Consider the following 27,817-nt stretch of genomic DNA (forward strand, 5'->3'; position numbering starts at 1 on the left):
AGAACCATATTGCCATTTTATTTACACATTTCGAAATCAAAGCTCAGCTCATAGTCTTTTCGGCTGGATTGATAAACAAGATGTTTGTGTTTATCATATTCAAGGAAATCTTCAAATAATTTTCAAACAGGCACGTGCATTTGATATGCAATGATTTGTTCTATTGTGACCGTGTCTTTGTCATATATTTGAAATTGAAAGCATTAAACAAATGTCAAACAAGGGAAACGTGTTCAATTAAAATAGACTGACAATGTTTGGAATCTAGTTAAATAAAAACAAAATGAAAATAAATGCGTAGCATGCGATGTACGAGCGACCGGCATAAATTGTACCCGTATTTAAAGCGCAGTGTTGCGTGCGATAATTTCCGTACCGTTTGTGTCTAATTTTCGAGGCTATCAAAAATTGGATTATTCCGTGTAATTTTCCTCCGAATGCAAAACATGTGGACGAGGCTTACATGATGCATGCAATTTGTTCATGATTATGCGTAAACACCTTTTGACATTTTTAATCCAGTTTATTATGAGTAGCACCAAAAAAATTATCATATCCACGGCCATGATACCATCGCTAGCATTTCGAATGTAAATAATTGGTGTACACGATGGCATATAAACGAATAAATGACACAAAATAACCCTCCAAACGGAGTTCATTGTGAATTTCCGTACAACGTAGAATCTATCGTACAACGATCGGAAAATGTAAAATCCAACGATGTGTAAGTATGTTGCTTGAAGAAACTTGAAGGATGCACTGACATTTTAAAGGATAACCATGTTTAATTAGAATGGAAGGTGCGAGAGAAAGAGAGAGAGAGAGAGAGAGAGAGAGAGAGAGAGAGAGATAGAGAGAGAGAGAGAGAAAACCCTTTTGTACAAGAGCGGACTTGCGGGGAATGAATATAATTATAATTAATAAAAGCACATTTTCAAATTGAATTTGGCCGGTTTTCATTTTGACCGCCAGCCCGAATGCGCGAACAACTGACGTGCAAATTACATTTTGCCATAACCTTCAATTATTAATGAAAATCCAAATTTAAAAACGAAATTGACTTGTAATGAAGATACGGAAATGAGACTTCCTTTATTAAAGATAAGCTCATTAAAACTTTATTAGTGCAACGATGAAATTGGCACGCAGTAGCTTAGCAAAGGAGCAGTAAAATGAAAATCTTTTTATTCATTTGGAAAAACAGACAACGGGTGTGCAGTGTGCACACGACATAAAGCAAGCCTTTGTAAATGTTTTTATAAGGGATTGGCCCAGACAAATTACAATCTCACTTTAAGTCGAGCATCGCAGAGCAAATTCAGACTGAAAATCCCCGCTATTTTTTTTTCTCTTCATTTCAAAAAGCGCACGCATCCACTTTGGGTGTCCACAGATCATTGTAAATAGGTACTTTGCTGGTTTTCATTCACTTGACATTTTATGCACCCGCACAACTTTTTCCATCGACAACACACACAGCAAAAGTAACAGTTTTGTGTTTAACTTTGAACAACACGATGAGTAAGTTACGAAAATCTCGTGGTCTTAACGCTCTTAATGAACTGTTGACAAAATGAGGCGATTCGCCTCTTACTATTTCAGGCGAAACACACGCAATGACGCTAAACACAAAATAGAAAGGTATAGAATGAAGAGAGGGTGGAAAAAAAGAAAAAGAAGAAGTTGAAGAAGGAGAGATAAAAACGCAAAGCCATGTAGAATGGTTCTAATAGAGCCATAAATGCAACTATATGCAGTTTATCAAAGCCAGAGAAAGAGAGAGAGCGAATTCATAGCAAATGAAATCAAATGTCACCACTTTTCACCTGAATCTCAAATGAAAATTTATTGTTCCATTGTCGCTTTGCATAGTCAGCGCGAGCAAATGAACGAGACGCCACACCAAATAAAGTGCTTTTTAGCCATTTTTCCTCACCAAACCATTTGCAATTCCAAATGAGAGACATTTCGCACGCAACCCAAACGATTACACACCACTTGCTACGACCGCTTTGTTCCAAATGATTTATTTATCTATCGCACAGCAAATAAAAGAATTCGAAATCAAAATTAATATCATCACTTTCACTGCACAACGGGCACTCAACGAACGGCATTCATTCATATTATAAACGAAACTAATTTCAGGGTAAATCATTTCAATCCCTTCAGCCACAGCAGTTTCGTGTACGAGTCGTTTTCTGTATTTCCCACCAAAATCGATGAATGGAAGATGCTTGTTGTTATGTCGGCAAGTGGGAGGATCAGTCATACTAAAAACAACATTTTCTTACATCGGTTGTTATCAAAAATTCACAAAGTAATTGAAATAAAACAAAATCGTCATAGTCGTAGTCGTCAACTGACCGGAATTGTGGACGATCTGTTACCGAGACAGAACATGCTTCGATAGTTAAACGTCGAACCAATTCCACAAACATGAGCATAAGTCGTAAATTTGGCTCACTACCGGATACTTCACAGCTGTTGTCCAAATTAAATATTGAATGCGGATACAACAAGATTCAGTCAAATAGCATAGATGAAATCAACTGATTACTCGAGCTTATTATCGTCACACTTGAGGCTTCGGACCAAATTAGATTTGAATTCGTCACGAGAATGCTTTTCTCGTTTGTCTAGTTTTTTTTTTTTTGCTTCTCCTTCTCCGATTTCACTGGAGAAGCGAGTGTCATAGAACGCAATTGGAATCATTGCAAGGATTTGTGTTTGCTTTGATAAACAATTCATTAGAAATAGGTAAAACAATAGATAGGAAAATAACTGCTATCCATTTCAGGTGCAACACTTCTGATGATGACGTATAGGGGTTTTGTGCGTTAGCAAATTGCTATTTTTGAATGAATTCATTCGCATGGAAATTAAATAGTTTCGACTGCAGCCGTGCGGGTCCAAACCTATTTGGGATGACGTATATTCTGTGTATTCACGTGAACATTACCATAAATGTATCGTGATTTTCTTGTAAATATGTAATCGAAATGAATCTTCTTGTAACGGTTTTTTTATTTCTCGTGTCAATGAGAATGCTCTCGTCCACACGGGAAAACATAAGAGCAAGAGAGAGAGAGAGAGAGAGAGGGTTCTGGTAACGTAAAATTGCTCTCAAAAATTGGCTGTTGAAGCAATAAGGCGAATATCGGTGAGTGAGCGAGCGAAAGTGGCATAAAGGACGCACGCGTCAAACGACACAGCCAGCCACATATTACCGTTACAATTTCCACTTTCGAAAGTGCGCTACGGCGATAGCAAGTACGGTATCGGTACACACAGAGTGTGGCACACACTCAGCTCGATGAACAACGCACGAAATAAATAATATAAAAGGAATACCGATTGGTTCTTACAATTTAAACGTTCTTTACAACTCAAAGTGTCTGGATTTACAGAAGTGAAGTACCCAACACACCAAGTACAAGTTGTACCACGATTCTATTCTTTTTGAAAAGCGCAAAGTGACCATTCAACAGCACCGTTCTCTCGATTTCGGCGATGATTTTGTTTTGAGCTTTTTTCTCGGGAAATTTAAACAGAAAAAAAAAAAACAAATAATTCATAAATTCACGACTCTCAATTAATAAAATACAATTTATTCATCCTGGTTTGGAAGTCTAATCATAAGAATAAAGATATTTTAAAATTCGTTACAACCTCTGCAGCCGCATATAACTTTACGAAATATTTACTTGGCGAGATATCACATTAGCAACAAGTTGTGCACACACTCATTGTATTGACCAAAATTCAGTTTTCCCAACAGATAGGAGATATTTAATCAAATCCTCATTTTTTTACGCAATTAAAATAGAAATAGAATTATAAATTCAGCGTTTCATCGGGTGTGATTTTAATTCAACAATCAATTTACATCTTAATTAAACCAAACACCAAGTGAACGGTTCTTTTTGGTGTGTGATAAAAAAAAAACTGTATTTAAAGCGAACTAAAACAGAAACAACCGAAACTATTCCATATAGACGATATAATTAAGTGCATATCAGAGATAAAAGGGAATCGATCGTTGGACATTTTGATGAAATTTCATCTCATTGGTCGGGTGATAGATTTTGTTTTCACAAAAAGCTGAAACATTTCACAACCACCAATAAAAGTTCGGTCACACAACGACAAATAACATACACAAAAAAAAGCATAATCCATACGGAATTCAAGGTAATTGACCAATTCTTTTTCTTATACTTCCGTTTCATTTCTTACAATCAAATTTAAAATAGAAATAAAAGAAACGAATGTTATTTGCATTTCGGTCGGACGATCGTTTGGCTAGAATGGTCAAACCCTTTGACCATATATTTCAGAGTGCAGTAGCATTTTTATGCGGCCCAAGTTTCAACTTCAATCGAAACACACTTTCAAACGAAACAATCACGTTTTATTTAAATCTTTCCACACTCAATTTCTTTCGTTTGCGCGTTGCACATATTTTCAAACGGAATTCCACCAGACATTTTTGACCAACATGAAATAGTTTACCGAAAAAGAAAATTCAAGCAATTACACTTTATACTAAGCAGAAAACCACTTGAAAGACTCCCAAATGGAATATTCTCACAAAATGCATGCTTCGAGTTAATTCGGAACAAGCGTTTCGCTTTCATCCAATTTGAAATGGTTTGTGCAACAGCAAACATCAACAATAGTAGTACACCAAAGCATTTTCCGCTGTATTATTTTGCTGCTCTTTTTACATAAATATATAAATATAAAATATTTTTTTTCCCTTCTAATTTTCATGGCTTTAATATTATTATCGTAACACATTTATCGTCATCGTTACATTAAACGATGAGTTAAATGTATGCAAACCGTTTTGTAGCTGGTTTTTTGTTCGGTTTGCGTACGAGATGAATGAAAAAGCTCTCAGTGCAGTGTGACAATGAGTACGCAATATGATGTTCTCCGTGCAACTGAAACACACAGGAATACGTGTGCGTATATACGCGGATAAATTTTGTTTGGCAAGAATCATTAGAAGCGCTGATGAGGCTGTTATTCCAATAGATGCACAAAAAGCTGGCTAATTCGCTTGTAAGCACATCAAAATGATTAAATCCAATGATTCTTTCTGTCTTTTTTTGCCACTGCCCGCGTGTGCCTTCACATGCACCACACACTCGCTCGGTGCACGAATCGGTTCTTTTTTGTTTTTTCCTCACTCTCTTCTTTTCGTTTGCGTGTTTCAATCCGTTTGAACGTCGATGCGTTTCAATTCATTTGCATAATACGAAATAAACGAAATTTTCTGCCATTATTATTGGAGTTCAAGGTATATGCTATTATTACAATTTTCATATGCAAGCACAATTTTTGGTCGCTAAAAAATTTACGCTCCCGATGCGTATTCAGACAGCCCATTATATTCGACCATTTATCTGCACCGGTTACGAAATTGCTCATTTCATTATGTTCCTTTTTCCCATTTGTGTGTATGTCTTTAGTTTTGTTTCTTCTTCTTTCTCTTTTTTCTGTTGTTGCTGTTCATTTTCCATTGTTGTTGTACGGCAGAACAGAAGAGCATTTTGCATTTGTATGTTCGGCACCGAGAGAGAAACCATTAAAATTCAGTTAAGTTGTGTGATACTACAATCGTCCCAAACGACAAATGGCTTGCATCATTTTGTATCATGCTGAGTGTTGTTCACTTTTTTCCACATCCCAAAGTGTCATGTTTATTTTCCCCATTTAAATGTAAATTAATTAAACAAACAAATAACACTGTTTAGCTGAACTATACCGAACAGTTGCGTCAAATCAATTCGCAAACAATGTGCCGCTGTTCCGTATTATCTATTTCATGTATTCAATGAGCCCCCGGGATTTTGATTTAATTAGAATTCATTTGTGCCTAAATGAAAGAGAAAAAAATATGCTATCGTAGCTGCTATAGTTTTACAGGAATCTTTACAAAATTCGTCTCGTGCAGGTGAACTGTTCTCGTCTGCTACTGATGATCTTTATAATTTGCCACCTCCGTGCGAAATTTCGTTCCATCTGTTTCGAAGTTTTAGTCGATCGCATTGCATTTGACTTCGCTAATTGATGGAACTGCCACTTGAAGCATTTCAAAATGGTTTAAGCAGTTGTTAATGTAAAAGAACAAACTTTAGGAGAGAGAGAGAGAGAGAGAGAGAGAGAGAGAAAATTGCTGCAGGAGCTGCAGCTAAGGAACAAACTGTTTGTTTACGTCAAATTGAACCATTTTAAAGGTGTAAGTTGTTATTTGAATCGTTTGTTTGTTTTCATCAACAAACTCCTCGAAAAAGTCGAAAAAAAAAATCCGTACCACAATTTTTCTTCTAAGTGAATTGAGACATGACGAAACCAGAAAATGACTCTGGTTGCGATGAAAATGTGTGTCATAGATACGAGAAAAGTCGTCAAGGAAGAAAAACACTTTGGTAGTGAAAAAAATGAGAAACAAGTGAACTTTTCGCGTTGTCAAATTTAAATTATCCAAACTGCGTCATTCGTAACATTTGTTCAAGACTCTCAATACATCAACACGAAAATACACCGAGTTGTTTCACTAGAAAAACTATCGCACAAAATAAATGCAGCAAAAGAGATGGCCATGGACGTTCTCCCTCTTGCATGTCAAGTTTGGCAAATTTGATTGACGTTGCATTGATACTCGTTATGTAAGAAATCAATTATAATTCAAATAGGGAAATATGATTGATTTGCACGAAGTGATGTGCGACAAATGCGAACCCATTGATTTTCATAACAATTGTGCCGGAGCACAAGATAAAGTCGCTTTTGGCTTTGTGTTCATTCGATTTTTGCTCTATTGTATCGAAGGTGGTGATTACGTTCGATATTTCCGATGGGTAAGGCAAACAGGATATTCAGTGCAACAGCAACTCACAAACATACACACACACATACACACGCACATATACAATGAGTCGGTGCAAGCAACACGTAATCGGTGCTATCAATCGACGAAATATACGAGATCAATCAATCTTGATTTCCAATGTCAAATGCTATTTTGTATAGAAAGAAAATTATTTTATTTTCTGTATATTCCTAAAGAAAGCTCGATAACAGATCGCTGAACTCGGCCTTTAAAATAAACTGTGAATAGTGTGAGACTTTCTCATGGTGGGACGAAGGCGTCCAAAAATAGATTACCACAAGTTAGAGTGTTCTTTTCTCAGTCTCTTTCCCTCTCTCTCTCTCTCTCTCTCTCTCTCTCTCTCTCTCTCTCTCCCTTTTTTTTCGCATCATTAATATCCAACAATTGATGCTTTATTTCCGAAAGTGCTTCGAAATGCCAAGCCACTTGGTGACAGAATTGTGTGTATGTATATTTGTTGGCCCACATGCTGAATTCCCACAATTCGGTCGATGAAATATTGCGTTCACAATGAGCTCAAAATGATATAATTTGCCGGGAGCAGCAAAAAAAAACATCAGATGATTGCTGGCTTTTGGCCGCATCAAAAAAAAATTTGAATGCAATTTATTACATGGGGCACACTTTCATCAATGGACTGAATTCGCATACGTTCCAAAATACTACACATGGTTATGATTATGGCAATCGTAATTTAGCGTCATAACATTTGTGTATGAACAGAATGTTTTCTATTTTTCGTGTCAGCCCTTCTGTTCCGACTGGGTTTCTTCCTTCTTTTTTTCTTTTTTTTTCTTCTTTTTTTCTTATTCTCTCTTTTGCACGCGCTCGATCTGCTGCGTTTTGTCTTGCTTCCCGTTCTCTGTGGCTAATATTCTGTACCATTATTTCGGTTACACACATTCAAGCACATAAAAATGAATATATTCACTTAATTATGTCTCATTATATCTCGTCTTTCATTTTTATTTTGCTTGATATCGCGGCACATAGTTGTAAGCAATGTTTCAATAGAACACCCCATGAGTGGGGGGCGGGGGCGTACAGCATCATTGTTCGCCGAATAGTGCGACCTAAAATATGTGCTGGGAAAAAAAAGAAGAGGAAAAAAGTAGAAGAAGAGGAAGAAACAAACAAGAATGAATGGGTGAACGAGAGCAAGTCAAATGAAATATGGTGGAACATGCGTTCGGGCAGTTGATGTAGCAAATAGAATGGATACGGTAATGATGACGAAAGAAAAGTCAACAGTGAGGAACAAAGCGACTGGTTGAATTTTGTACTACATGCATACACTTGCCTGCTGCTACAGCTGCTGCCACTGTTGTTGCCGTATAGATTTACAGGCATTAACATACTAATGTTATTAATTATTAACATATTATTAACGGGGCGTTAATAACTCAAACATAACATATTATTAGATTAATAAGATTCTACGATATTATTAATAAGATCGCCATTTTATTAAAAAGTTAATTAGATCCATCTTATTATTAATGAGATAATCTTATTAAAATATTAATAAGAAAATCGGATTTTATTAATCAATATTTTTCGGTCCAAATGTTGATTTTTTCTTCACAAATTTTTTCCAAGTTTCATACTAAAAACATATCAAATATCGTCAGACGACGAAATCTTGAAGAAAAATGTATCTGACGATATTTGCTATGTTTTTAGTATGAAACTTTGAAAAAAAAATTTAGAAGGAAAAATCAACATTTGGACCGAAAAAAATTGGTTAATAATATCGTTATTATTTTTTTAATAACTGATCTTATTAATATTTTAATAAGATTATCTTATTATTGATAACCATCTTATTAACTTTTTAATAAAATGGCGATCTTATTAATCTAATAATATGTTATGTTTGAGTTATTAGAAATTTTCCGATATTTTGGCTATTAACATATTAATAACATATCGAAAATGTGAAACTATATATTGCCGTTACACTTGTGGAACGACCGCGTTAGAATGATACTTCACCCATTGGCTTTCTTTCTTCCTTTTTTCCATGGCATTTAATTTGGTTAATTTATTCCTTGTGAATATAGAATTAAGCAATTATCTCTTCTTCTTCAGTGATGCAGTGTGTAGAGAAGAGCAAAAAAAAGAAGCCAATATACGCGCGCTCATCACGCTCACACTCACAAAGAGCGGGGCCATATAACGATGAGCAGCTAATCAGTCGTTTTATTTGCGTTCAACCCATTGAAATGCGAAGAAGCACATCATGACTACATGAAAGCCAAGAATGCTGTTCCATTTGCACTGAAAATTTCTCACCCCCGCAAAAACCAGAGAAAAAAAAAACCATTGCTCCCGTTGCTTGGCGCGCGGTTTTTTCATGCCGTAATTTATAATGGGGATAAAACAATTTAATACAAACAAGAAAAATAAAATGACAAAATGTTAAGAAATGGTGAGAACAAATTATCGCATCGGTTCAACACCTCGTTCTTTTTTGTCGTATCGCATTCTCGGTTGCCATTTGTATGTTTTTGGCATGCTACAAAACGGTTGAAAACCGCTTTGTTCCCATGGAATGAAGACATTTTTCTTGTTTTTTTTTTTTTTCTTTTTACTTCTTTTTCCATTGTGGGGCTGTTTCTCAATTGCCCGGTGGAAGAATATTTATGGTATTTTTCGGCACCTTAAGTTCAACAAGTGCAATAAATTTCGCTTCAACCAGATGCTCATCAAATACAATGCCGAACGGTCGCGAGCCTCGGTTAACTATTGCAAGCACGAATAGCAAATGATGAATGAGCGTAAAGGTATCAGAATACATGTGTTTGCTGTCAAAAATGACTCTTGGCAAAGTGGAGTGAAACTCTCCTCGTTGAGTAGGCACGCAATGTGCATTTTAGCACCGTACTAATAAGCAAAAATTAAGCACATTAACTTCAATATGCAAATGAAAACTGTTTTAGCCAGGCATACCGCCAAAAAACAATAAACACCAACAAAATGGCTTGTTGTTTGCATATGAAACAATTCTTACATCCTTTCTACGTTGTTTTTATCTTTCAACTGATGGAAAATTCCTTTGGATCTCATTTATCTTGTATCATTCGACGGGTGGAAGCGACAGTTCGAACTTCTGGCCCTCTATCGACTTAATTTTGAAGCATTCTGTCATATTCAATACACGACACTTGACAGCCATTGACAGTTCATGTTGTACACATTGTTTACAAAACAAGATAGCAACTAGTGAAAATTAACTGATTTTCAGGACTGAAATCAATGAGTTATAAAAGGGGCAGCAAATTTCAAATGTATTCAGATTTATTTTAAATATCTTATTTAAACGTAAAAATCGCATAGCGGTCACCAAATCGAATATAATAGAAATTATAGCCAAACAAATGAAAGAACGTATTACTCAAAAAAAAGCCGATGTTAGTTCTCAAAAACAGTTGTAGAGGGCCAGAATGATGAACATACATTTCTATAGTTTCAGTACAGAAATACGGAATTGCTTCCACCCGTCGGTATCATTCATCATATGCATTACAACGACCATTTATTTCAAATGCTGTGTGTTCACTAGGTGAAGAAATGGCACTCGCCATAGCATTGTGCTCTTCGTTCACTTGACAATGATGAGAGACACGCGCGAGCGATGCTTTGCCCATGAGAAAAGAGCAAGAGAAAAAAAAAGAAGTTAGAAATTAAAATTGCACGCATATTTTCCACTTTTGATTCAGCATTTTTTCAATTCCAAAGATGCCACGTTTACACTAATTTATTGGCTTACTATCAGTCCAATAAATTGATAAGGGGATTTATCAAATTATTCGCTCTCGGCGATCCACTGACCATTTCCATGGACACTCGAAATGCAAAACAATGATTGAAATCTGACCGTTAGCCCAGTCAGTCAATGGCACACAGTATTACACAAGAGATGGTTAGTGTAACAAAGAGCAAAATATGTTCATCTATTTTTTTTTAATTAAATGCCTTAGTTTCAGTGGCGGTGTAGGTGTTAGAATGATTTATTCATTTGGCGATAGTCAAACCGCCCCAGTTTTTTTCCTCTCTCTTGGTCTGTTTCGCATGAAATGTGATCCATTTGGTTTGTTAAACATTTTGATCTAGCGATTGTTCACTGCATGAATGACGCCTACATCGCGAATGCGTGAAAATTTATTTTTGATGCGAAAACATTTTTTTTTCTCCCATTCTCTTCCTCTCTCTTTGCTGTTTCATTCACCGACTGACATGCTGCGGTTGTTCTTTTTTTCTGTTGTAGCTGCTGTTGTTGTTTTTCGTCGCATTTCTGTTTCCAACAGAAGCGGTCAATCCGAATCGTTAGTCAGTCCAAATTTTTTAGCGATGGAATGATGTTTTGTGAAATGAGTTTGTATCGATTTTGAAGGGGCCAAAGTAATAAATAATTAATCAGCTGCGAAATTAAACATGGTAATTTGCCGCATGCTGCTCTCCCCTCGTGATATGGATATATAATATATCGACACGTTGCAATGGCGTGGTCGGTGGGAAAAGGCTGTATGTCTCAAACCCCCCGAACAGAATCGGTTTTAAGAAAGATGATAAAAAGAATGGTGATGCGTAAATTTCATCACCCTTCCCGAAACCCAAACATTTTTTTTGCACTGATGTCAGCCGGATCAATTATGATTTCAAAGAAAATTCCATAATTCAAATTACTATGCTTCAATTTGGATATTAAAATGTTGTTAATTTTAATGGCATTAGTATGTTGTTTTTAATCTGTAATCATTCGTCTGTCGCATAATTTCCCCAATTGACCGATATAGTATAAAACACGTGGGTACTATGAATGTATGAAATGTTTATGTACTCTGCTATTGGCCCACCATTACAACATGGTGACGACAAATTGCTGATTGAAAATAAAAACATTCTTCGAACTATGGTAGCCAGTCCACACGTCGTACGTGCACAATATTCTGGTTGATGGTGAAGGAGAGAGGAAAAAATGGTTTTAGTATGATTTTTGTTTTTTCGGTTGTGTTCATCAGCGTGGTGTAGTGTCTTGATCATGATATTTTAACGATAGCTCCCCCGAGCTGAGTGGCATTTGCGTGACTGTTGGATAAACATTTTCAAAACCATTGACGCAAAACCATACACCAAAAACTGCCAAACATAAATCATTTGTATAATTTAATATCGAAATAAATTTACCATGACGCGATCAACTAATGACCGCATCTCGTCAGAATTGCTGCTAAAAATGGTCGGTTGTCTTGGTCCAATTTTAGAGGAGATGGACACGAATGTTCAAACAATGAGCGAAACGAGGCATTGGCACGTGTACAAAATCACGTTTTCAATTTTTTTTTTTTTTTGGTCACACAGCTACCCCAAGCAAAAATTCACACTGAATCGACGTTGCGTTAACACACTGATTTGAACGTCACACGGTTTTGAACGTCAATGCAATTTATGTTTGTATTGGACAGTGTGGAGGTCCGCCGAACTGTTTTACATTTAAAACCATGTCGCCGAAGTGTATGACCGTTGCGTTATCATGGCGAATTTTGAAAACATTTTTGGTGTCGACTGACCGAACAAACTTACACTGCATCCACACGGTTATTTGAAATCAAAAATGATGTCAAACGGCTTCACACTCTATCTCTGTCAGATATGCGTTAACGCAACGTCAATTAAATGTGAATTTTTGCTTGGGCGTCACAGTTCAATTTTTTTACATCGGCACATGGAGGACGTGTACGTGCTTTGCTCAATTGCACTATCGTTGGGCTTTATTGAATGATTGTCCAATAATTTTAAAATAATCTCAAGGGCCAGACAACCAGAATTCATTACGCTTTTTCACAAGTAATATGCATTAAATTCCGTTTGGTAAACACGAAAATTTTTCAATGGAAACGCCAACATCTCTGTCACAATTGATTTTTGGGCAAATGGTTTGGACATTGCTCGAAGCGGAGAGTGTCGTGTGCACATTGCGATTTTAGGACGCTACGTGTGGGAATAGTGAATCCTTTGACCAAACCGATTACTCTATTATCGTCATCAAACCCACAATTGCCTACAATTTCTGTGCGTTAAAAATTTGAACGATTCCGCTTGCAAACCCAATTGATTTACGAAAATAATGGTGGCAGATTCAAAATTGTTGAAGCATCTTCATTGCAGAAAAATGACGCAGAATCAACGCCGTCTGGATTTCATAGCGAATGCATACTTGACGCAACCAAAAAAATTGAACTGAACTGAATCGTTTAATACGAGCGTGTGAGCTTGTTTGATATACAGTCTCATTCATCGATCCTTTGCCACCGTTTCTGTAAAGCCTTTTGTGAAGTTAATCATATGTTCTTCACGCACGCCACATAACAAACAGAAAATATATTGCAAAATCGGTAAACCAAAGAAAGATTTATTTCCATTGCACGCACTTGATACTCATTTTTTTGTTGGCTTTTTGCAAATAAAACTGCAGTTATTGTCGCATTCCTATCAAATCGAAAATTAGCTCGGCGAATGCGTAGGAAAATAAACCGAACACCACCTCCACTCGGGTTTTAAAATCCGTGCTAAAGCCACCGATTCAGGCATATTTTCTGCAGTTTAAATATGGATTGGTTACCATGCTCCCGCACGACATTTAAGTGACTTAAAAATTCATTGGACGATCTTTTGCCTCAAAGTATTCGAACAATTGGGTTTCAGATGTGATATGCATAGCATCGGTTAAGCAACAATAAAAATAAAAAGAAATATGTACACCGCCGCATACCCACATAACAATAACTTGAGATCGTATCATCTCATTGCAAATATAAACTCGTAATATTGTTTGTTAACGTTGCGTTCGCTCGCTTTATCACACGAAAGGCATCCTGTTGCAAAAAAGGAAATTTTTATTGAAAAATTTGATAGAATGGTTTCATTATCTTCTAAATGTCAATAGCCAATGTATTCTCGCGCTCTCTTGCTGTCGTCAAACAATATTGAAGACAATCGAAACACACTCTAGAATCCGAAAGAATGTTTTACATGTGGTTGCCGTTTCTGTGTTTCTTTATGTTCTTGTTCGCTTTTACCAAGTGGCAAATTCTTTTCAAAGCCGCTAAGGGTAAATAAAAATCAATATATGTGCATAAAATATTGGAGCTAGTTGAAAGAGAAGATGCGGTTTTGTGTGTTTATTGTAAAAGACTAAAATACCAATGACACGAGAAATACACGAGAAGCTGAATCACAAAAACACCGCACTGGCACACACACACACACACACACACACATCCCAAAAAAGAAGAGGGAGAGAAAATGAGACAGCGAATAAGTGTGTGCAGAGTGAAGAGTAAATAAACATTTATGTTTGAAATGTACAAACAAAGGTGGTATTCGATGTGACGAACATATATGAGAAGAAGAAGGACAAAAGAAAAAGAATGACGTGATTTCTACCCCGTTTCCCAAGCTCTAAATCAATCTGAGAGGTGTATGTCGTCCAGACGCTAATTTACAAGCGCTGGGTTGCTTATCAACCGACAACTTTTTTTTTTCTAACACAAAAACAACAGAAAAAAAAAATGATACGCTCGATTTGAATCCAATGTGCCAAGTGAATAGTGTTTTTCCGATGGAAATGAAGAAAATGTTCGAATTGACATTATCGATTCGGTGATGGGTTTCGTTTAATGAGCCTTTCTTACAAATGTCATACGAATATCATCTTCGATCGCTCATTTTATTATCAGCAACAAATGCAAAGGTCCCAACCAGATTTCTTTTTAATATAACACGCGATTACATGACTCAATTGCCCAAAGCGCGTCGAACAATTTCAATTATCGTGCGTAAACAAACAGTAATCGAGTGAATGAGTGAGCTGGGAATAATTTTCAGATTCGCATACATAAAACTGACCCATAAAACCTTTACACAAACATATCACCAAATAGAAGAATACTTTTATGTTTTCAATCGTTGCGTATTTTCTAGTTGAGCAATCAGCCCGTTTAGCTAAAACATTGCCCTTATGTATGACACATGAAACCTCCGATTCTTTTATTTTTCGTTTTCATTCTTTCAACGACGACAGCAACGGTGACAGCAACGACAAAATCCATCGAATAGACGCACATATATGCTCTCGGAGGCCAAAACGAAAGGAAGCTACAGTTGGTTGGTTTTTCCCACTATACACGTTGGGTTCAAGTACATATGTATGATTCGGCAGAAACAACAGCAGCTGCGGCGGCGGCAATGAAAAAGCAAACATTGTGAAATGTGTTGGAATGCATGCGGATCATTTAGTAGTATGTTAAAGTGACATTGCAAGTCAAATAACCGACTATTATTACGATACAAATTACACGATTTGCCGTTTCATTCCATTGTTCCGCTCTTGAATATATGTTAAATTCCTGAATTCGTAATAAATTGAAAACAAAAGAACCGAATATGGATGGAAAAAACTAGATAACACATACGACAAGCACAAGCACAGCCACAACACAAAATAACAAATACTTAGAATTGAGAAAATGAAAATAAACATGGAGGCAGAATAAAAGGGATAAAAATCGGATGGGAAAATGATTGCAATTGTTTTTTTTTTTTTTGAATCGTGTAACCCACAAACATAGCCCACAAAGAAAAAGTTCGGAAAAACAGCCCCACGCGAAAATTCCTTGGAAACCACAGATCACATCGAATACACAATCGAAAACTTTTTGTCGTGTGCCGGATATGGTACACCTGAAACATGCATTATTTTAAGAAATTTTTAGAGCTGCCCATTTTCAAGAAAATTTAAGTAAAGCACTGCCCATTTTTGAGTTTTGAGCTGCCCATTTGCGATTTTAAACTGCCCAAATGGGCAAGAGCTGCCCATTAAAATAATGCATGACCTGAAATATAATATATACCCAGACTAATTGATGTTGATTGACAGATATATCATCACAAGCTTGATTGATTCGTTTTCGTCAAACTTTTAATTATTTTGTTTTGATGTTGAAAAATATACTTGACATGGTTTTTACTTTCCGTGCATTTTTGCATTTTTCATTCACTTCAACTTTCAACATAAAATCATCACCTGGTAATGACATTTTTTCAAAAGAGAAAAAAACATAATCTCCTTCCAGCTGCAAATATGACATCACATAGTATCAAAGTTATGAAAAAACAACGGGATGAAACGTCCTTTTTTGTTGTTCAAGTATGAAACTGTGTCATTACTTGTTGCATGAGCTTCTTTTTTTTTCAATCGAGAATTAACCGACATTATGAACGGCTTTCGAGAGATTTCCGTAACGATGGTAACAGTTGCCAATGCGGTATCAACAATTCGCATATGAATTATCTGGATTATCCAGAAGATTGGCCAAGCCACTTATCGCCAATAAATCGGCACACAAAAAGGAAACTGCTTTTGGTCATTAAGAAATGCATAGCTCATGGAGAGGACCGGCAATGACATTTCTCCCCACACATTCTGAATGTGAAAGCCATTGTATTAATTTCATATCGTAATCTAAGGCATGATTTTCATTTTATTGCGCATAAATTCTATTGAATCCATGCAAATATTCACTTTTCCTTTTATTTTATCGAAATTTATGTAAGTTTGCTGGTTTTGGAGTGAATTATTGTTGCACATTTAAACAAATGGAGATGAGAATCATCTCGAACCAGACAAAATAAAGCTCGAAAACACCGATCCGCTTTTCTGCCCGCTTTTACATTTCTCATTGAAATGCAAAATAAGAGTAAGAGCCGAACCATTCACTCGGGTAATACATTTTATATGGCATGGAATAAGAGGGAAAGGTTTCCATTCATGGTTTTGGTATGTTTGTCGCAATTCATAAAGTCGGATAAGCATTGTTTTCGCTGAGCTTATTGTACACACATGTATCGGACCAAGACTTTAAGGTGATGCACTAAGAATATTTATTGTCGTCCCAGCAAAATGATGTATCTTCCAACGTACAACAATCAATTAGGCAAAAGATCAATTGTTGTCGTCGTAGCTGCCGGTGTCAATATTTTCATTTCCACAGGAAAATTTACGAAGTCTTCGTTTAGAAAAAAAATACTTTTTATCTAGAATTATTTATTGAGAGTCAAGATAAGCATATATGCTCATGCATATTCCCAATTTATGATATGAAGAGCGCTTAAAATGGCAAATGTAATTGCGTTCATGAATATTTTTTCCATAACGAGTGTATTTTTTTCGCTCTCTAGCTATCCAAACAACCACCACAACCCTGACGAGCTACAAAGTATATACACACAAAGTATAACAACAATATATTTTCACATGTGATTTAAAAGAACTTGGTCATAAAAAATACCAATAAAATGCACATCGAACGACTTTCGCCTTATGTTTGTCGAACCTTAAACAAACACATTGACACAAAACAGACCGATGTTTTGTTCCAGTTGTTTTTGCTTTAGATTTACGATTCGCACAAAAGACGAAATTTCTCGTCATTTTTTCCCATTTCACACACCCAAAACCAAAATTCTAGTCAATGTCAATATTTTGTGATTATTCCATGTTTTTGAGGAGCCTAATTAAATTTCCGAAACAATAAATATATAAATGAAAGAAAAATACACATGATCTGGAAATCCATAATTCATGCTCAGCTGACAAAAGAAGCATAAAATCTATGAAGAATGTGCGCTTTCAAATCGTGAATGAGTGCACATCAATTGAAATATTTACAAACAGTACTTCTGCAAAGTAATGCTTGGTAATAATTCATAAGAAGCTTCACCATACATTTCCAATCATTTTAAAATATCTATGAATATTCTTTATGTGAATCTTGGTTTGAACAAAGGAGCTATAATTTATGAAAATCAACATCTTGATTAGCTTGATAGTTCCATTCGAATATAACCATAATTTAGCCATTAAATTATTATATTAAATGGTCAAGTGTGATTGCAGCTATGCGCTCGTGACTCCGACGATTGTCAATGGCTATTTTCAAGCTAATTACGAAATATTCTACATATTGCCATATCATTGCCAGCGAACGTTGTACTCAGTTGAACTCAACTGATTTGGTTGGTTGTTTTGTGGGAGTTTCATTAAGCGCTTACACACGTCAAATCATTGTATCGGCTCATGTTACCTCTCTCTTCGTCACTCGCTCACTTTTTTTTTCTTCAAAAATCACCGGTGTGTGTATTCTTTTTTTTCTCTTCCTCCGCTGGATTGAAATCAATGCGCGCAACAAAAACAAAACAAACGGAATTCCACTAACTCAATTCTTCTTTGTTGTTAGATTGATTTGACCAAGAGTTAAAGGTTAAAAAAGGGTCAAGTTCAGGCAATTCAGAAAGATCATCGGTGTTGCAATTTGGTGAGACTGGGCGAAATGAAAATTTCAATATTTTACTCTCAATTATATAGATCACGTTTCCATCGGCACATGCAGGCGATACACCGATTTCGATGTTAGCAAATTTAGAAAATCGAGTCAATGTTCTATGTCCATTCTGACAAAATCATACACACACACACACAAACAAAATAAACTGGTACACGTCAAGAATGTTCAACTAAACAAGTTGAATGTCTGGAAATCATACAGAATGTGGGCGAAAACTGTCCGCCGTTTCACGTTATTGATCCAAAGAATCAATGACCATAATCTTCGTCACTTTGCATCGTTCATCGTCGCACTGTTATTCTACAAGAATCACATTTATATTGGACAAGAATGATGTCGCAAATATCTTTCCGTTTATTTTCGCTATAATTATCTCATAACACGGCAAAATTGACAACGATCAACAGTATGCGGAAGATTTTAAATGGTTCAAATAACAGATTTCTTATAGATAGATGAATTTGTGTACCACAAAATATTCAGAGATAGTCGGGTGCAACCCGTGTAACGGAATAGAACGCAACACAATTAAGTGAAATGAGATGCATAAAAAACGTTGAAGTTTCTTGTTAGAGTAAATGGTTTTCTATTGAATCACGAAATAATTTCCTAGGCAACGGTTTTATGAATGAAAATTAATCAAGGTCAAATGTCCAACAAAAAAGCGTAGTGACAAAGCTTTTGGTTCGCACAATCGGTTTTATTTTCCCGTGTTATGAACACTTTACAATCAACAGATCATCAAACGAAATGCGAACAAACGAGTTGAGTGTGAGGCGAAATCAAGTATGTTTTATGCTGAGATCCACACCATGGACTCGTGCCAGTTTACTCGAGTGCATTGAATGAATGGCATTCGAAATATATTTCAACAAGGCAAGCTCCTAATTTGTTTTGTCCATAGCCAATTAATTTCGTGGAAATAATAGACATTTAATTCAATTAAAGTATGCAATATGTTCACACCAGAAGACATTTCACAAAAATGTAGCCAAATATGCGAACAGAAGTGTTGGCGGTGACGACGACAACAACAACAAAATACCTAAATTGCCGAATGATGCGCGCGTTTGCATCGAAAATTAGTAGCAATTTGTCGAACAGATTGCTTTATCGTTCAACCATATTTGAATAAGTGCCTCTATTTATTTTAAGCGACATTTTACAACAATTTTCGTATACTGTTAGTTGATTAAATACATTCCCTCATTCCTTTTGCGGGGGCCTTTCTCTACTCTCTCTCTCTCTCTCTCTCTCTCTCTCTCTCTCTCTCTCTCTCAGGCATGAATTTGCATTGGAGATGTTTGCATGTTGTTCTTCAACGCTTGGCCTCAAAGTGGTTATATAGTATATATTTGGTGGAAAGTTGTATCGTGAATGAATGCGTAATCATCATAAATCGGCTGGAACGACGTGGGCACAAAGTAAAGCAATGACAAAATCTCATTTGATGAAGCAAAGAGAAAAAATCATCAATGGATATTTTTTTTTTTCCATACACATCTAAGAGGTATACGTCACTTGATATGATCTAGAAACCAACCAAGTTGTAAAAAAGTGTATAAGATTTTTTGAAAACAACGATAGAATTGAACCTAAAAATGGAACTTCCTCCATCTCCCACAACGTTTACTCTAGAATGATTAAAGAAAATGCAAACAATCGTCCGTATTGAAATGGAATTGTCTTCCTAATAAACACGTATTTTACCCCGAAAGACAAGTCAATGGTCACATGTGGCTGGCTGACTCTCTCGCTCTCGGTGTGTATTTTTCCGGATGTTTACACGGTGCCATTATATTGCAAGAACGAGAGAAGTGTAAACAAAAAAACCATAGAATTCCCAATAGAGCATTTTGCAATTACACCAGCTGCCTCTTGTGCTCAGATATTCGTGCGAACATCTATTTTTGGATTCAAATGTTCCATTGTGTGTATCCTCGGTTATTCGGTTTCGAATTCAGAAACCATTGTCAAAACCAAAGGGAAATGATGCTGATGCATTGTTGTGACGCGACAAGCGCTTACAATTTTCAGAAGTAGAATGATTAGAGAGCGAGAGAGAGAGAGAGAGAGAGAGAGAGAGAGATTTAAGATGATGCGGAACAAACAATAATATCAAGTAATAATATTGAACAAAGAGTTCCTGTCTAGAAGGTAATCCAAAATGTCCAGGACATGCATGTAAAATCATGTCAGTACTACGGGCTGAACGTTGCTCGACCGACAAAAATATTATTAAAAATGATTTCACAATAGCATATTTGCTTAGTACGACATCCTATCTGGCACGCTTATTATTCCTCTTTTTTTGGTGGGTTACCGTGGCGGTTTCAAGTTAAATCTTTCGAAAAATCTTGAAATGCCATATGAAATTGCTTTTGCCACCAACGTGGCTGCTTGGCCTCTCATTTACTCGTAGTTACTTTGTTTTCCTTTGATGATTTCGTTTTCGAAAAAACGATTATTTAAATTTTCCACCTTTTGACTGCCACCTTCATTTATCAAACTTTTCATGATAATGAAAAGGCTTTATTTGGTTTTGTGTGAAAAATGTTTCTCCGATAATAATATGGTACATAACACAGCACTGTGCATCGTCTCTAGTCGCTCTTATCTTCATCCATACTTTTTATATTTGCTGGGTGCTTGAGTAATTGAAAATTGCCATGGGTCGAGTGACGTTCATTGTTTCGTGTCTGTGGTGATGTGGTTGGACGACGACGTGGCGACAATATATACTTATTTAACTTTCATCTTTCATTAAATCCACATCGGATTTTATAAATATTTTCTCATCGTAATAAATAGTGCCTTCTCTGCCTGGGTTTAATTACTGTTTGCAATTGTTCCTGGTGCGTGAAAGGAAGTTTATTGCTTGGCTGAAGTTTGCCTTAAGAAGAAGGGTGAGATTGTGGAGAGCGCGCGCGCACACATTGTACAAGACACACAAACCCGATTGTCATCGAAAAGAAGAAACAGATCAAAGCAATTTCGATAGCAAATGTAATGATTACTATGCTTGAATGGGTTGCGCATATTGTTGAAACGGAAAATTGATTTAACAAGTGAACGAAGTGCAACGGGTCATTTTGACTACCCTTTTAAATGAAATGCCAATGTAATTTTTTTTTTTTTTTTCATTAAAAATATCTTACTCCTACTTTGGCTGACTCAGGCTATGAGTCAGATGTTCGTATAGTTCGGAATCACATATTTTCGGTCAGCACATAGTAGATGAAACTTGTGAATGACTTTCTGGAAAACGCTGGAAAAATGATTACAAACGATATTCTCAATACTAACTAATTGGCAATAAAAGCAACTTGGCCACTCACCAACACATTGCTACTTATCGTTCACGAAACGGTAATGGTTATTATTCGGTCTATTTTTTCGATCTGTGCGTTCGCGGGATCCATGTGAACAACACATCCCAACACGCAAAAGTTTCGATTTTATTGGCATTTCCAAGTGTGTTTGCGTAAAATAAAATCTCCAGTCTTAATTTGCAGGTAAAGCTGATCATATATTTGCTCGTTGACGTTATTACATTGTCGTTGTTTCATACAAAGTATTGGTCACGTTGATATCAATGAATTGTGATATTTTTTACGTCATCGTCTTCAGTTAGACTTATTAAAAGTTGTACGAGAAAGAGAGCAAATGACTTACGAACCGTGGGACTTTTCTAAGAAGTTATTGGAAAGAAGATGAAAAAGTACAAAAAAGAGAGCAGAAAATCACTAAGATAAACAGTAGTATCGATGTAATTTTATGATTATAATTGCGCAATATTATGCAATAATCGGAGCAGAAATACTTTATTAGGTTAAATTTCATCAAAGTTTAGTTTTTCGCAACTTTCGATGTTACTCTTTCCTTCTTAATGAACGTTCGTCGTATACACTTTACGCATCTCGTAATAATTTTTCGCAAAACCATTTAAAGGGGATAGTTTAATTTTATCAAAGTGATTCCAAACTTCTCTTCACACCTAAAACTATTGAATTATGCTTGGACGTGTTGTGCCGCACATAAACAGCACATTGAAAGCTTCCATGCCCCGGAAGTGCCATGAATGTATCAAAGAAATGAAGAAGAAAAAGCGGGCTTTCGAGTTGAAACCATCACACATATTTTGGGGCTTGGTTACATACTAGAATGCCGTATTACACTGCCCACGCTTATTGCATGTCAAATGGCATTTCCACTGAAAATAAGTGCAGAAAGCAAGAAACGCAACCCCTGCACCACACTAACAAAACAAAGTAAAACACGAACATCCTCGTCTAATACCATTGATTTTACATGTAAAATAACAACAAGAAACGACAAAAGTGACCTCTCGTAGCGGCACAGTTGAAACTAACGAAACAAACACAATTGAACATGTCATTTTCATGTTCAGTGTTGGTTCTGTTGTTTGCCGTATTGCCGGAGAGAGATGTCTACAGCTTAGTTGCGTTGAATAACATTCAATACCCATGAACACGAATTTGCGATGAGCGCATTCAGTGAAGTTCATTTCAATTCTTTACGTCGTTAGACGCACTCATGAACGCGATAAATTGAACGCATCAACAATGTTCCGTAATGAAAAAAAAATTTTTTACTTATAAAATTGATGTTTATCACGTGCTACGCTCTCACAAAAATCAATTATGCACATTCGTGACATTTTTATTTATTTATTTTGTTTAATTTATTAACAAATATAAAAAAGATTCAATAGTACATTGAACGATCTGAATCACAACTTTTGACAATTGTTTCGTAGCGCTAGAAGTGAGCTGTCAGACGCTTAGATGCCGGACCTTCGGCAAGAAAAATTCGATTCAAACGAGAACTATTACTATTGACTTAAAATCAAATTTTCCAAAGAATAAACATGAATTTCGGGAAAAAATAACTTCTTTGGACGAAAAATGAAGCGTTTGATCCCAAAGTAATTGGAGTTTGTGATAGCATGCCAAAAATAATTCAATAGAATAATTAATAAGAGTCAATAAAAGAAAGAAAAAAGACAGATATAGCAATAGAGAGCGATGGAATTTCGATGATGATATCGACGTATCGGTACATTTTATGTGGAGTTGTGTGTGTTTGGCTGAAATGGGTCTCTCAACATGATGTCGAACTAATGTCTGTCGGCCGGGTCGGCCTGAAATCAAGCGAAAAGTTCAATCGAAAAGCAAATAAGCGTATAGATAATTAGTATGTCAATTGGTTTTTGATTAGGTTCGGCTTCAATCGCATTTGACTCGTTGTTACATAATGATGAAAGCGGTTGAAAACAGCATTTTCAGCCTAAAACATCAAGGTTTACCCAATTTTCACATAATTTTCGATTAATAAAAAAATACATCGTTATACTATTCTCGAGTGGATTGGTACGTGCAGTCTTTTTTTTTACCTTCATCGTACTATACTAGTACGTATTACGTATATTGATATTTTCACTCCCACGATAAATTCAAAGCACATGGAATAAAATTTCATGGAAATGAATAAGTGCACACCAAATTTATGTCGTAAAAACCGGAACGTGCAGTATTTTCATTACTTGAGGTATCCTTATGATTCACTTTTCCGACCACCAAGTTTCGTTTTCAGTTTTTTTTTCATCGTCTTTGCCTGATATGTGAACATTCTTCAACATGCTGACGTATCTACGATCTACTTTGTAATTTACTTTCAACGAAAATAAAAAGAAGAAAGTTAAGAAGAAGAGAAAAAAAAATATTCGCTGCGATAATTTATAATTCGATTTTTCGAGCATGTGAATGCGAAATACGTGGTTTGTCACATCTAAATATGAAATATGTGTTTGACAAAGAAAAACATCACCACCGCCATCATAATTTTAATCTGGCTGCGATTTTGTTTGCATGAAAGCGATGCCAGTCACAAAACCATGCCAATCAAACATCGGATAGTAAGCAAACAGTATTCTGAAAATGAGCCGCCAACAGATAATGCAATCGATGATTGAGATATTGAGGAAGACGGAGAAAGGGAGAGAGACGCAATCGATGCCTACCCAAATAAACGGTCGAAAAAGTTTCGTAAAACTAATAATTGAATTGCAAGCACACATCTCAATTTCATGCCATTGAATCATGCGTGTATTTTGCACGAAAACTTTTTCATTCATTCCAATAAATGAATGAATGTTTTTGTTATGTCGTTTCACTGGGTGATATAGAAAAAAGCACTTCAATGTACGCACGGAATGAATAATAAACAGGCGAAAAATGAGCGAAAAGTTCAGACTCTAAAAATACAAAGGTCGAACGAATCATAGAATTATTTCATACATGACTGAAACCCGATTCCGAACAAATCAATTCAAATTCAAATTGATATTGACATGCCGAAACTGTTGTTCTTTAGACTGATTCATTTGTGCTCTTGTACTTCTTATATACAATCTGAGTAGTGTTAAAATGGGTTAAACAGCATTGCCTTATATGGTAATGTGAGTTTCAGTAATAGTGTTTCCATAAATGGACATATAAAAGTTGGTGAAATACAAGTTCAAAATCAATTTAATGAAAACACTCAACTGCTATATAAAACCAATTAGATACATTGGAAATAACTGTTGCTAATGTCTTATGGCAAATTTAAATTCCAAAAATTAACAAAATCGCTCCATTTCATCTTTCTAATCATTAATTTCACAAAAGTTTAACGATTTTCTTTATATTGTTTCATTGTTTTTCATTAGGTTTACCATCCAGTTTGGGGGAGCAAACATTTGTTGAGCAGAACTCACGGACACATCCGAACAAAAGAAGACTACAAACAAAATGCGTTCAATTGCCATTTCAATTATTTTACTTGGATATATTGTAACCGTAAGCAAGTGCGAACAGGCATACGAATCAAATGCACTCGATTTTGATGGCCTAGCAACGGATGTTGACAAAGATAGTTTTCTTAAGCGAATGGAACGACGAGCGTATACATATATGACTGGCGTCCCGGGCAGTAAACGACTGCCCAATTACAACTTTGGCTTAGGAAAACGTGCCAGGTAGATAGACTTTTAGTGACAATTATTTGTGTTACATTTGAAAATTTAAACTCCAATGATAACTAATCATGGGTTATTTGTTTCTTACTCAAAATGTCAATAAAAAGTAGGCCATACAGATTCGGCTTGGGAAAACGCTCAGACCCAGACATGGACTATGACGATGCCCCACTTCTTGCTGACCAACAAAACTGGAGGTCGTGGTTTGAACGAGGTTTGTTGTTGTTGTTTCTTTCGCAGTAAACTTTTCACATTGAAAAAGATAAAAAAAACTAGAAAACTTTTCAAATATAAAATGTCGATATGGAGAAGTGAATAAGGAAATTTCTTCCCAAACAGATCAAAGATCCAGATACAATATGGGTCTCGGCAAACGACTATCTCAGACTGATAATATGGAAAGACGATCGCCGCCAGAACGGTACGTTTCAAATTTATTGAAATTATTGTTAGCTTTCATTTCTTTCTTTGAGTCGGACTTTTTTTTTGTTCTAAGATTCTGTTATTTGCGAATGGTTTTCGCTAACTAATTTTTTTAATCTTCATTTTGAATGACAGTTTGTACGGGTTCGGTTTGGGTAAACGGGCTGCTCCTGCTATTGAAGAGGATACATCAACTTCAGCCCCAATCGATCAATCAAACTACATTAATGATGGATATGACCGAAGTATGTTTTCGACAAATCACTAGAATCAATGAAAAACCAAAAAGAAAATAAAGCAAAGCAAAACAAACAAACAAAAATTCAAATCTCACTCTCGGATTTTTGTCTAATCAATTCTCATACATTTTCATTCGCAAAATTCAGTTCGAGCATCGCGAGGAGCTGTATCGGTTGGACTTGGAAAACGCTTGCTACAGGAAAATAATGTTGAACGAAGATCGGGCGCACAACGCTACAATTTTGGTTTAGGTCGTTAATTGACCACCTTCCCCAGTCAATCAGTCAAATCTGATGTGTAGGATTATAAAACAGCGAAATAAGAGAGAGAGAGAGAGAGAGAGAGAAGCTCGCCATTGAACAGAGATAAAGAGAGAGAAGGCGTATCGAATTGTTTAGTTAATCTATTTTTATTGCCCTTGCGCCAAAATCTCAACATGCAAATGCACCACTGTGAAAGGCCCCAATGCTCAGACACTCACATCATATTCTCATATAACTTCCTTGATAGCGCGGACTCTTTCCACATTTCCTGGATTGCGATTCCGTTTTCAAATGTTTCCTAGCGTCACAATGCCGCCTACCTTTTAGTTTCAATTCAACTTGTTTATCTTACTCTATTGCTATCGCATATGTGTATTGTTTAATTCTGAAATAAAATTTTAATAATTTAAATGTTAAATGCTCTAAGCTGAAAATCTTTTCGCCTCAATTCAAATACAACCTAACCCTCCAAACAAATTTCCTTCATCCAACCGATGTAATTCAATCCGTTTTTTTCTCCTCCTTGAAATATTCCACAAATGGTTGTTATCTGTACAAAAACGATTTTGTTCTCCCAAATAATAAACGATAGAAAACTGAAATGATTCTGTTAGTACACCAACCAACCACCGAATAACGTTGATAACAATTGCAATAAGCTGGCTCCTCAAACAAATTTTATATGAATTTAACATGTTGGAAATTGTAAATGTATAAAAATAAGCATATGTATCTGAATTCTGATGAAATAAAATAAATAAAAATCTACTATTTAAATGACAAGTTTTAGATAATTAAATATCTTATTTATTTATTCATACAAAAAGACATGAAAAAGCAAAAAAAAAATCATATACAACAAAACAAATGTGTATTGATATATGAATGCAAACCGATTTGTGAACATAAACCAACCGACAAAATATATCCTATTAATATAAATGGAACAACCGATAAGATGCTCAATAATCGCAGAAGAAAGCGTAAAAAAAAATTACACAAACCCCAAAAAATCAAATTAGTTTTTAATGTGTGTGCATGTACTCATGAATCTATGTAAAACATACCAAATTATCAAAAAATCCAGAGGATTCTAACAAGAGACGTGGGACAGAGATGAGAGAGAGAAAGAGAGAAAGAAAATAGAACACTCGTTAAATCAAAACCAAATATCACATAGCATATTCCAATTTTCATTTTATCAAAGAAAAAATTTATCCAAAAAATTATCTACTCATAAAAAGCTCATATTTCATAAATGAATGTAATAATAAACATTGAAGATTTAAAGCACAAATTAATGGAAAAAAAAATATTTTATTGTGACATGCATTTAAGTTTTCCATTCAGAACAAATTATGCAATTCGATTTTTTTTTTCGCAATTGAATTGTTTATCTCTTTGATTTGATTTTTAATTCCTTTAAAAGAAAACCAAACAATGTATATGATCCACATTTTATTATTGTATAGAATTAAAATTAGAAATTTCCTTTCCAAATTATTATCCTGAGTTTGAACTGAATTTAAACAAG

The 27,817-nt window shown here is 35.6% G+C and overlaps 1 protein-coding gene across 3 annotated transcripts; it reads left to right on the forward strand.

Moving 5' to 3' along the window:
• The first annotated feature begins 3,286 nt into the window (after positions 1 to 3,286).
• Positions 3,287 to 27,074, forward strand: LOC129575557 (helicostatins). 3 transcript variants are annotated; one of them, XM_055459351.1, is made up of 6 exons: positions 3,287 to 4,197; positions 25,049 to 25,357; positions 25,468 to 25,571; positions 25,697 to 25,778; positions 25,916 to 26,025; positions 26,167 to 27,074. In XM_055459351.1, the coding sequence occupies exons 2-6, from the start codon at positions 25,131 to 25,133 to the stop codon at positions 26,277 to 26,279; spliced, it is 636 nt and encodes a 211-aa protein (XP_055315326.1). In that variant the 5' UTR covers positions 3,287 to 4,197; positions 25,049 to 25,130; the 3' UTR covers positions 26,280 to 27,074. The 3 variants fall into 3 exon arrangements, with proteins under 3 accessions (XP_055315326.1, XP_055315324.1, XP_055315325.1); XM_055459349.1 differs by having other exon boundaries at positions 3,298 to 4,197; positions 25,465 to 25,571; XM_055459350.1 differs by lacking the exon at positions 3,287 to 4,197 and adding an exon at positions 15,026 to 15,228 and having other exon boundaries at positions 25,465 to 25,571.
• Positions 27,075 to 27,817: the final 743 nt, after the last annotated feature.

This window comes from Sitodiplosis mosellana, unplaced genomic scaffold, assembly GCF_009176505.1.
Source record: "Sitodiplosis mosellana isolate CC-2019 unplaced genomic scaffold, AAFC_SMos_1.0 Smas_scaffold_6167, whole genome shotgun sequence".
NCBI lineage: Eukaryota > Metazoa > Arthropoda > Insecta > Diptera > Cecidomyiidae > Sitodiplosis > Sitodiplosis mosellana.

Bases quoted from the DNA above. Each gene is read 5' to 3' on its own strand.
- LOC129575557 (XM_055459349.1), top strand. From the start codon at position 25,131: ATGCGTTCAATTGCCATTTCAATTATTTTACTTGGATATATTGTAACC. The intron at 25,358-25,464 runs GTAGATAGACTT...GTCAATAAAAAG, and splicing joins GGCTTAGGAAAACGTGCCAG to TAGGCCATACAGATTCGGCT. The intron at 25,779-25,915 runs GTACGTTTCAAA...TTTGAATGACAG, and splicing joins AGACGATCGCCGCCAGAACG to TTTGTACGGGTTCGGTTTGG.